Source organism: Chlorocebus sabaeus, chromosome 19 (assembly GCF_047675955.1).
Source record: "Chlorocebus sabaeus isolate Y175 chromosome 19, mChlSab1.0.hap1, whole genome shotgun sequence".
Lineage (NCBI taxonomy): Eukaryota > Metazoa > Chordata > Mammalia > Primates > Cercopithecidae > Chlorocebus > Chlorocebus sabaeus.
The window spans coordinates 25,548,818-25,560,623 of NC_132922.1; the positions used below are offsets into that span (position 1 = coordinate 25,548,818).

At 46.8% G+C, this 11,806-nt stretch overlaps 1 protein-coding gene across 7 annotated transcripts in view; it reads right to left on the minus strand.

Annotated features, from left to right (window-relative positions):
- LOC119627085 (uncharacterized) overlaps positions 1 to 11,736 on the minus strand; it is a 54,544-nt gene extending 42,808 nt beyond the window's left edge. For 5 of the 7 annotated variants that reach the window (XM_073006873.1, XM_073006871.1, XM_073006867.1 and 2 more), the window contains exons 1-5: positions 11,632 to 11,736; positions 10,669 to 10,790; positions 5,422 to 6,563; positions 2,043 to 2,107; positions 1,481 to 1,508 (exon numbers count right to left, since the gene is read on the minus strand). In XM_073006873.1, the coding sequence (XP_072862974.1) occupies positions 1,481 to 1,508; positions 2,043 to 2,107; positions 5,422 to 5,635 (307 nt within the window). In that variant the 5' untranslated portion in view covers positions 5,636 to 6,563; positions 10,669 to 10,790; positions 11,632 to 11,736. The remainder of the gene's footprint in view (positions 1 to 1,480; positions 1,509 to 2,042; positions 2,108 to 5,421; positions 6,564 to 10,668; positions 10,791 to 11,631) is intronic. The other 2 variants (XM_073006870.1, XM_073006872.1) reach the window with 2 other exon arrangements.
- Positions 11,737 to 11,806: the final 70 nt, after the last annotated feature.

Sequence of the window (11,806 nt, forward strand, 5' to 3'; positions counted from 1 at the left end):
AATATCTTCCTGATCCTTCCCTGCTTTGACCAAGTGCTGAGGAATGAGCCCGGCACTAACAGATGTTGACCTGCACTGTTCTACATGATCCCTTACACTTCTCAGCATCTGTGAGCTGACCAGAAGCCTGTGGGCTTTCTATGTGTATTTCACAGTAATGTCCATGCTGTGGTGAACGTTTGTGAACAAACGTCTGTTGTTCCCTGTACCTTTTGCTACCCAGGGTTATGTGACCACTGGAGCCCCATTTGATGATGGGCAAAGTTTGGCAGCTTATAGGCCACACAGTTCCAGGGGCACACACAGGTGCTGGAACTCCCTGGTGTGGGGTCCTGTCACCAAGCCTGAGTGATGACACAGGTGAGTCATACAGACCATCAACATTGGGACCCATTTCTGGGTTCACTTTTGCCTCCTCCATTCAGGAGGTCAGAATCTGGGTTCACTCCTTTCTGCACTCTCTCCAGCTAAGGAGTAGGGATATTAAACTGACCTTCAGGTACAGCTGGGGTGAGGGAGGAAAGAGGTCATTTATGTAAAGTGTATGGTGGTGCTGACGTTTCTCTTCCTTTTTATTAGAAGACATGACTCGGGAGGCTGAGGTGAGAGGACCGCATAGGCCAGGAATTCAAGAAAAGTGACACTTGTACTGTGCTGGGCATGTGGGGCCACATTTTTGGGGGAAAACACACATTTACAAACACACTCACACTCACTACACATGGATTCACCCCTAGCTACCTCCCAACCCTCCTGCACACAAACCCACACCATCTAAATGATATGGCTGTTTCCAGGGACTGTAGTGGATGATCACAGTTCTTCACTGAGCCATCTGTTTCTCACACTACACTCCAGGTCCTCACTCTTATCAGGAACCAGAAGCCAGGCAGGCTCTCCAGACAAAAACAGGCAAGAGAGTCCCCCGCGACCCATCACTTAGATTTGTCATCAGCAAGGGAGTGGTCTTAGACTATGAATGGTGTTAGAGAGGAGAACAACACACACTAGGGTCTGTCGGGATGGGGAAAGGAGAGCATCTGCATACACAGATAATACATGCAGGGCTTAATACCTAGTTGACAGGTGCAGCAAACCACCATGGCACACTTTTACCTGTGTAACAAACCTGTACATCCTGCACATGTATCTCAGAACTTAAAAAAAAAAAAAAGAACCAAAAAAAAAGAAGAAGAAGAAATAGCCACAGTAGGCAAATCTACTGCAGTAGAAAGTAGATGAGTGGCTTCCTACGGCCAGAGGTATAGGGAGGTTGGGGAAAAGAGAGGAGTAACTACTAAGGGATATGAGGTTTATTTGAGGGGGAATGAAAAGGTTCTAAAATGAGATTGTAACAATGGTTGCACAACCCTGGAAATATAGTAAAAACACTGAATCACCCACTTGAAATGAGTGAATTGTTTTGCATGTTAACTATGTCTCAATAAAGCTTTTTATAATAATAAAAAATAATACTTACAGTAGGAATTTTGGGCTGTATAGTTCATCTGCAATAGGAGAAAGAAAATGCCATAAGGAGCCGATCATGCTGGGTCCCATTTGCACAGGTCTTTTATTCACTTGGTGACATTAGAAAACCACATGTCAAACAGTAATCAAGTCACTGGCCCCCAGGTAAAGCATAGAAAATGCTTGTGGAAAAGGCAATGGGTTTTCATGGAATATTTGCAAGTCCAAGTTGGCTGGCAAATACAAAATTATTTTGCAAGAAGAAAAAGTTGCTACTAAGAAATAAGCTCACTACCAGACAGTTTGTAGGTGATGCTGTCGTTTTTCACTGTCATCGTCAATCAGGCCTCAGTTGGTCATAAACTCAAATGGCTGGTCGCTAGAGCCCACAACCAACTGAGGCTTGATTGACAATGGCAATCAAAGATGTATTCGCTTGATATTGCCCCCAAGAAAATTGTCTTAGTCATCTGTTATGTACATGGTCAGATTTTTATATCTTCATTTCATTAATAAGGGAAGAAGCCTCAGAAAAAGAACATTTCTCTTCCAGATGAAGGAATGCATCTTACCATGTCAGGTAACATCTTATTTTCCAGAATATCAAGGTCACACTCCTCCAGGTCTGGAACACAAACTAGGAGAACATACGAGTGACAGTCAGTGCTGAGGAATCCCACAAGGAGCCTTGGGGGATGTGAACCGGGGCTGGAGTGTATGGAGGTGGGTGGTTGACAAGCATGGACTGAGCTGCTGCTGGACCATTCTTCTTGGCGTGGAAGGAAGGCAAAGGGGAGAAACAGAAAGAAACGAAAGAGCCTGGCTTTCTAGCTAGGGCAGCCTAACCAATGTGAAATATTCGTGTTAAAAAAAATGGTTACTACAGAAAGTCACTGTATGGTTCAGTGAGACTGTGTCATCACACCTCCTGCCCATTTGAAGGTCCAGGCCAATCCCCTCATTTTTCAAAATGTTACAAGACCATTTAATTCTCTGGATTTACATATCCTGCTACTACATTTATCATCTATCCTGTTTTACTTTTTAAATGGGGTGAAACATACATATTATTTTAGTTATTTAGTGTACGTTTCAGTGAAATTGAATTCAGTGAGCTACATTCATGATGCGGTGTCAATAATGAGAAAATCTAGATTCATAATCTAAACTTAAAAAACAATGATTGAGGCCTGGCGCGGTGGCTCAAGCCTGTAATCCCAAGCACTTTGGGAGGCCGAGACGGGTGGATCACAAGGTCAAGAGATCGAGACCATCCTGGCTAACACGGTGAAACCCCGTCTCTACTAAAAAATACAAAAAACTAGCCGGGCAAGGTGGCGGGCGCCTGTAGTCCCAGCTACTCGGGAGGCTGAGGCAGGAGAATGGCGTAAACCCGGGAGGTGGAGCTTGCAGTGAACTGAGATCCCGGCCACTGCACTCCAACCTGGGCAGCAGAGCGAGACTCCGTCTCAAAAAAAAAAAAAAAAAAAACAATGATTGCAGAAATCAATGGAATAGAAAACAGGAAATCATCTGAGGAAAAAAGCCAGTTCTTTGGAAACATCAGTAACATTGATAAACCTCTACTTTGGCTACCCATAGATGAAAGAAAGATGTTACAATGTACTAATAGTATCAATTGAAGAGGAGTTAAATCAAACAATAATAAAGGAATATTCTGAACACATCTATGCCCACGATTTGATCCATTAGATGAAATGAGCTAACTCCTTTTTATCTATTTTAGAAGACCAAAAGTCTTCTGGGGAAAAATAGATCATTCGAATAGGCCTATATTTATTTTAAAAATGGAATCAATAATTAATAATCTTTTGAAAAAAGGAAAAACCAAAAAAGTATATTCATATGGTTTCACTGGAAAAAAAAAATTCTACCAAAATTCTTCTTCTTTTTTTTTTTTTTTTTTACAACACAGTCTTGCTCTGTCACCAAGCTGGAGTGCAGTGGTGTGATCTTGGTTCACTGCAACCTCTGAGTCCCTGGTTCAAGCAATTCTCCTGCCTCAGCCTCCCAAGTAGCTGGGATTACACGCCCTGCTAGTTTTTGCATTTTTAGTAGAGCCGGGGTCTCACCATGTTGGCCAGAATGGTCTTGATCTCCTGACCTCGTGATCTCCCTGCCTCAGCTTCCCAAAGTGCTGGGATTACAGGCATGAGCCACCGTGCCCAGCCCCAAAATTCTTACAAAGAAAAACCTGGTCTTATCATATAAGCAAGTAATCACAATCCTAAGTATTCCTTTAGTTACATTTTAAAAATTATGTTTCCACACTTTTACACTGTTGGTGGGACTGTAAACTAGTTCAACCATTGTGGAAAACAGTGTGGCGATTCCTCAAGGATCTAGAACTAGAAATACCATTTGACCCAGCCATCTCATTACTGGGTATATACCCAAAGGATTATAAATCATGCTGCTATAAAGACACATGCACACGTATGTTTATTGCAGCACTATTCACAATAGCAAAGACTTGGAATCAACCCAAATGTCCATCACTGACAGACTAGATTAAGAAAATGTAGCACATATACACCATGGAATACTATGCAGCCATAAAAAAGGATGAATGTGTGTCCTTTGTAGGAACATGGATGAAGCTGGAAACCATCATTCTCAGCAAACTATCACAAGAACAGAAAACCAAACACCGCATGTTCTCACTCATAGGTGGGAATTGAACAATGAGATCACTTGGACACAGGAAGGGGAACATCACACACTGGGGCCTATTGTGGGGAGTGGACAAGGTGGAGGGATAGCATTAGGAGATATACCTAATGTAAATGATGAGTTAATGGGTACAGCACACCAACATGGCACATGTAAACATATGTAACAAACCTGCACATGTTGTGCACATGTACCCTAGAACTTAAAGTATAACAATAAAAATAAATAAATAAAAATTATGTTTCCAAACAAGACACAGCAAGGTTTTTAATAGCTATATTCATAATTGCCCAAACTGAAGGCAAATATCTAAACATTTGAGGTGTCCTTTACTATTAAAAGTGAACTGAGCCTGGGCAACATGGTGAAACCCCATCTCGACAAAAAAAAAAAATAGAAAAATTAGCTTGACATGATGCCTTAGTGCCAGTTACTTGGGAGCCTGAGGTGGGGGGAACACCTGAACCTGAGGAGGTCAGGGTTGCAGTGAGCTGTGATTGCACCAATGCACTCTTGGATGACAAAGTGAGGCCTTGTCTCAAAAAAAATAAAACAATAATTTTGAATTTTGAATTTAAGAAATCTCTGGCCAGGCGTGGTGGCTCACGCGTGTAATCCCAGCACTTTGGATGGCCAAGGCAAGTGGATCACGAGGTCTGGAGATAGAGACCATCCTGGCTAACATGGTGAAACCCGCCGGTACTAAAAATACAAAAAATTAGGCAGGTGAGGTGACACGCACCTGTAGTCCTAGCTACTCAGGAGGCTGAGGCAGGAGAATCGCTTGAACCCAGGAGGCAGAGGTGGCAGTGAGCCAAGATCACGTCACTGCACTCCAGCCTGGGCAACAGAGTGAGACTCCATCTAAAACAAACAAATTCAAATATTTGGGACTGAATTATCCCAATTATTAGCTACCTAAAGGGATGGGAGAAAAGAAACAATCTGGCCCTTACCTGTTCCTTCATTTAGGTACGAAACCAGCTGGATAAGCAAGGCTGGAGAATGGGATGGGGACTCCAAAACTGGGGTATTTGAATTTTCATTGAGAAAAGGAAGAGACTAGATCAAAAAAGCCTCAGTATCTAAGACAAGAGGCAGAGCCAACCTTTGTTCCCCATGCCCAGACCTGGGAAAGGTGGCTATGGGCAGGAGGGAGCTGGCAGCTGAGGATGTCTCTGGGGATGAGGGTATGGGAAGGGGGTGAGGGTGGCCAGAGGTGTGCCAGAGAGTAAATGGAACCCATGGCTTTTTTACCTGTGGGCATCTTTTGGTTGCTGATGTGCTGCAGGTCGTGGCCCTCCGTGGCTCCCACATCCAGCTTGCCAGGCTCTACAGTAGTGGATTCTGATTTTGTAGCAGCCACAGCCTCATAAAAATCAAATTCATAAGGGGATGCTGCCTTTGCCCTGTGCCAGCCACAGGTGGAACTGACTTTGGGGCACACACAACAGGTCAATATATTCCCCATGGGATATCTACAGCCTCTCCACTCGTGCCTGAGCCTTTGATGAAACTGAAACGGTGCTGCCCGAGCAGCCACACTACTGAGGCTGGCACAGCACTTGTAGAAGCAGCTTGACTCTAGGCAGATCTGGGGCCTCAGCCCTTAATTTGCCACTACCTCCCCAACTTAGTTTGGGTCTATGAGGTCGGGGATCTGCTGTTTTACTTCAAAAAGAAACACACGACAAGCACCGGGAGGCACAAAAACTGCTGGGACACAGCACAGTCGGAGCTCCTCCTCCTCCTCCTCCTAGCTACCGACTGAGGGCTGCTGGCCCTGGCTGATGCCTATAACCCACAAAGCTTCCTATGTCACCTGGTTACCAGGAAACAGCCAGGCCAGGCTAGTGACTCACAATGTCCAGCCCCACAGCCCCACCCAAGGCCTCACAATGCCCATCCCTGCTGCTGCCCACCTTGTGGCCACCCTGCCCCTCTGTGCTGACTGCACTACTCAGGCTTTTATTCACCCTGGGCTGCCTGAGCTTTCCAGTCCTGAGAAAAGTGCAGGGGGGTTGTTATTAGAAGTTACACTTGGCAAAAAACTCAATGTAAAACCCTGGTACAGCCAGGCACAGTGGCTCACGCCTGTAATCCTAGTACTTTGGGAGGCTGTGGGGGGTGGTGGACTCACCGAGGTCAGGAGTTCGAGAACAGCCTGGCCAACATGGTGAAACCCCATCTCTACTAAAAATACAAAACATTAGCTCTATGTGGAACCCCATCTCTACTAAAAATACAAAATGTTAGCTCTGCATGGTGGTGGGCATCTGTACTCCCAGCTACTCGGGAAGCTGAGGCAGGAGAATTGCTTGAATCCAGGAAGTGGAGGTTGCACAGTGAGCCAAGATCACGCCCTTGCACTCCAGCCTGGGTGGCAAGGGTGAAACTGTCTTGAAAAGAAAAGAAAAGAAAAGAAAAGAAAGAAAGGGAGAGAGGAAGGAAGGGAGGAAGGGAGGAAGGGAGGAAGGGAGGAAGGAAGGAAGCCCCAGTTACTAAAGTCAGTTCCACCAGCATTTCTGTTTTTCAGAGTCTGACAGCTTTCATTTGCTCACCAAATGTAGTTATATGCAAATTGTTGAATGCTTTTCTAACTAAATGCTTCTCTCCTGTCCTACAAGTGTTAGTTCTTGTCTGCAACTTGATCATAGCTACCCCCAGGGCCCTGGTCCCACTCTCAATAGAGAGTCATGGCTGTGTATCCTGAATGAAAGCCTGGGACACATCACACTTTCCCCTCCTGGTCTATAAAATAGGGACGGAACACATCCTTCCCAGTTCTGTAATGCTAGGACCTACCAACTCCCTTTTCTCCCTCTGTTTCTTCTTTCCATGGCAGGGGTATTCAGATATTTCTTTTATTTACTTATTTATTTATTCTTTCAGATGGAGTGTCACTCTGTTGACCAGGTTTGAGTGCAGTGGAACGATCTCGGCTCACTGCAACCTCCACCTCCCAGGTTCAAGCGATTCTCCAGCCTCAGCCTCCCGAGTAGCTGGGACTACAGGCACACACCACCACATCTGGCTAATATTTGTATTTTTAGTAGAGATGAGGGTTTCACCATGTTGGTCAGGCTGGTCTTGAACTCCTTACCTGAGGTGATCCGTCCGCCTCGGCCTCCCAAAGTGCTGGGATTACAGGCGTGAGCCATCACACCTGGCCTCAGATATTTCTTTCACTAACAAATCATAAAGCCTTATCTTCTTATACAAAATTGAGAACCCCACAGTGGGGTACCATTATCCTCATTGGATAAGGATGAACAGTCAACATCTGGCAAGCATTATGTGCCTGACAGTGTTGCAACTGTGGCATACTCATTTAACCCTCAGAAACAGTCCCATTGTACACATTTTACAGCGTAAATCTAGATGGAAAAATCAAGTAACTTCCCCAAGGTCCCACAACTGCTCAATGTGGGGCCAAAATGTAATCCTGGAGAATCTTGATCCCCACAAGATGATCGCGATTATCAGAAGGTAAAGGTAGAAGTCAAGCATGGAGGGGGAGTGACATTGTAGATTAGTATATTTTAAGAAAAACGGCCAGGCACAGTGGCTCACAGCTGTAATCTTAGCACATTGGGAGGCCCAGGCAGGTGGGTCACCTGAGGTCAGGAGTTTGAGACCAGCCAGGGCAAACTGGCAAAACTCCATCTCTACTAAAAATACAAAATTAGCTGGGCATGGTGGCACATGCCTGTAATCCCAGCTACTCAGGAGGCTGAGGCAGGAGAATCACTTGAACCCAGGAGGCAGAGGTTGCAGTGAGCTCAGCTCACATCACTGCACTCCAGCCTGGGCAACAGAGTGAGACTCCATCTCAAAAACAAAACAAAACAAAACAAAACACAATGTTTTTTATGTGGATTTTAAAATTCCTCCCCTTCATTCAACATTAAGTCCCTTCTAAGGGTAAGGCACTGCATGGGCCTGAAACAGTCCCAGCACTCAGTGACTTCAGGCAGATGAGCAAACAAAGGCTTAGAGAGTTCAGTTGTCTAAGGCCACATCTGGCACCCCATTTTGGATACCCACCCCCGATAATTTAACGTGGGTCCTTTTCTATTTTCTGTAAGTGTCAGCCAGTCTGAAAAATAAAGAAAGAGTACAAAAGAGAGAAATTTTAAAGCTAGGTGTCGGGAGGAGACATCACAAGTCGGCAGGTTCTGTGATGACTCCCAAGTTGCAAAACCAGCAAGTTTTTTCTTAGTGATTTTCAAACGGGGAGGGAGTGTATGAGTAGGGTGTGGGTCACAAGATCACAGGCTTCACAAGGTAATAAAATATTACAAGGCAAATGGAGGTAGAGCGAGATCACAGGATGGGGGGCGGGAACTAAAATTGCTAATGAAGTTTCGGGCAGGCATTCTCATTGATAACATCTTATCAGGAAACAAAGGGTTTGAGAGCAGACAACCTGTCTGACCAATATTTGTTAGGTGGGAATTTCCTCGTCCTAATAGGCCTAGAAGTGCATTCTTTCTCAGGAATGTTCGTTACTGAGAAAAAGAATTCAGCGATATTTCTCCCATTTGTTTTTGAAAGAAGAGAAATATGGCTCTGTTCCACCTGGCTCTCAGGCAGCCGGACCTAATGGTTATATCCCTTGTTCCCTGAACATCGTTGTTGTCCTGTTCTTTTTTCAAGGTGCCCAGATTTCATATTGTTTAAACAATTTGTGCGGTTAACGCAATCATCACAGGATCCTGAGGCGACATACATCCTCCGATTATGAAGATGACAGGATTAAGAGATTAAAGACAGGCATAGGAAATCACAAGAGTATTGACTGGGGAAGTGATAAACGTCCATGAAATCTTCACAATTTATGTTCAGAGATAGCAGGAAAGACAGGCATAAGAAATTATAAAAGTATTAACTTGGGGAACTAATAAATGTCCATGAAATCTTCGCAATTTATGTTCTTCTGCTGCGGCTTCAGCCGGTCCCTCTGTTTGGGGTCCCTGACTTCCCGCAACAACCAACCTCTCTGCATTCCTTTCTTATACCCGGAGGAGAGAGGAAGAAGGGAAAGGAGCTGTGGGTGGCTGAATTAGGCCCAGGGATGGCTGTGTCCCAGTCCCGGGACCTGTCCCTGTGCTGTGTTGTGTGGCCACAGGGACTTTACAGATGTGAGGACGTGAAGGCGCCTGAGGTGGAAGATGATCCTGGGTTATCTGGGTGGGTCCAAGGTGGGGTCTTTTCTTTCTTTTTTTTTTTTTTTGAGACAGTCTCGCTCTGTCGCCCAGGCTGGAGTGCAGTGGCGCAATCTTGGTTTACTGCAAGCTCTGTCTCCTGGGTTCACGCCATTCTCCTGCCTCAGCCTCCCAAGTAGCTGCGACTACAGGTACCTGCCACCATGCCCGGCTGATTTTTTGTAGTTTTAGTAGAGACATGGTTTCACCGTGTTAGCCAGGATGGTCTCGATCTCCTGACCTTGTGATCCGCCCGCCTCGGCCTCCCAAAGTGCTGGGATTACAGGCGTGAGCCACCAGGCCTGGCCAAGGTGGGGTCTTTATAAGGGAAAGAAGGAGGCAGGAGGGTCAGAGTGAGAGCAGGAGTGGTGGGGGGAGGGAGAGAAAGGGAGAGAAGGACAGAGGATGAGAGAAGGTGGTGGGGGGAGAGAGAGAGAGAAGAGTGGGAGAGAGATTTGAAGATGCTGGCTCTGGCTCTGGCCAGGAGCCCAGGGCATCCTCTAGAAGCTGGAAAAATCCTGGAAATAGATTCTCCTCAGAGCCCCCAGAAGGAGCCTGGCCCGGCTGGCACCCTGATTTTAGCACTCTACAATTCATTCTGGACGTCTGACTCCAGACCAGGGAATCAGTGTGTGATGTTTTAAGCCTCTGAATTAGGGATCATTTGTGACAGCAGCAGCCACAGCAAAGTCAAACACAGCCATGGGAGAGACTCCCTAGGATGTCCCGAGGGTCCCTCCCTGGCCCCACCCGCAGAAACACAGGCCTGACCACTGCTGGTGCCCCCACCCCTCTAACACCCTGCTCAGCAGAAACCATGCAGGAGGGGCTGGGTGTGACTGGGCCATGTTCTCTACCCCCACACCTTCTTCTCAGAGAGCAGCTGGAGCCCCAGACCCAGGGAGCCTCCCAGAGAAATTCCCAACACAGGACGTGGTTTTCCAGCTGAGGCTCAGGATCCAATGGAGAAGTGTTTCCCAAAAATGATGCTTCCTCCAAAGATGGCCAGTGACTTTCTGTGCCAAGCATCCGAGAAAATCTCCATGTCCTAGGGCTGCCAGGAGGTCACCTGTGCACATGTCAGAGCCCAAATCCCATCAGTAGTGAGGCCTTGGGTAAAACACATCCCCACTTTTAATTATGAAGAGATGCCTGGCCTCAGCATTGAAAACACCAACTTCCCTCGAGCAGACTTGTTTAATCTCTTAGAAATGATGGAGCACACCAGCCTGAACAACATGGTGAAACCCCATCTCTAATAAAAATACAAAAATTAGCTGGGCATTGTGGCACATACCTGTAATCCCAGCTACTCAGGAGGCTGTAGCAGGAGAATTGGTTGAACGTGGGAGGCAGAGGTTATGGTGAGCCAAGATAGTGCCATTGCACTCCAGCCTGGGCGACACAGTGAGACTCCATCTAAAAAAAAAAAAAAACAAGAAAGATAGAAATGATGGAGTACCTATTAACCCTTCTTGCACTGGTTCCTGGGGAGCTCTGAGCCTATCTTTGCAAGTGTCCCGAGCCTCTTGCAGGCCTTTTATGTGTGTTTCCTTCCTTGCTTCCTCCTATTTTTCTCACACATCTGAACCAGCTGTCAGGTGAAAAATCAAAGTGGGCCCAAAGTGTAAGAGCTCACGAATTTGATGGTGTTGGAGTGTACTGGACAGTCCAACTCTCAGGGGTGGAGAGTTGGGCAGAGAAGGAGGGCATTCCAGGGGCCAGGGCCAGAAGCAGAGGGGCTCCAGCTCCAGAGTAGGATTTGCAGGCTGAGGAAAGAGAGCCATGGATGGGTAGAGGGTCCAGACCAGGATGGGGACAGAGGGCATATCTGGAGGCTCAGCCAGAAATAGCTCCCTCCAGAAAGTAGGCAGCAAGTCGGGGGTTGAGCTGCAAGGAGGAAGGGAAGGAGGGAGAGAATGGAGGGACCGGTGTTCAGTGAGCCGACTCCTCCTATCCTGGCCTATTTCCCCAGGGGACACCCCGGGGAGGCTGTGATCCTCTCCTCCAGGTTACTTTCCCACTGGTGCCAGGATTCCCCCAACGCCACACTGAGAATCCAGGAGAAGCATCAAATCATATGAGAGATAAGAAATGAAGAGAGGAAGCAGGATTTCTGGTTGACCGTGAGGATGTTCATTGAGGGTTTACTGGGTACAGGGAGAAGGGCTGGATGGCTTGGGATGCAGAGAGATCCCTCCCCTGGGATCCTGCAGCTCCAGGCCCCTGTGGGTGGGGTGAGGGTTGGGAACCTACGAACATTCTGCAGGGGTCACTGTCTTCTCCACGGTGCTCCCTTCATGCGTGACCTGGCAGCTGTAGCTTCTGCGGGACCTCCACTGCTCGGGCGTCAGGCTCAGGTAGCTGCTGGCCGCGTACTTGTTGTTGCTCTGTTTGGAGGGCGTGGTCATCTCCACGCCCTGGGTGATGGGGGT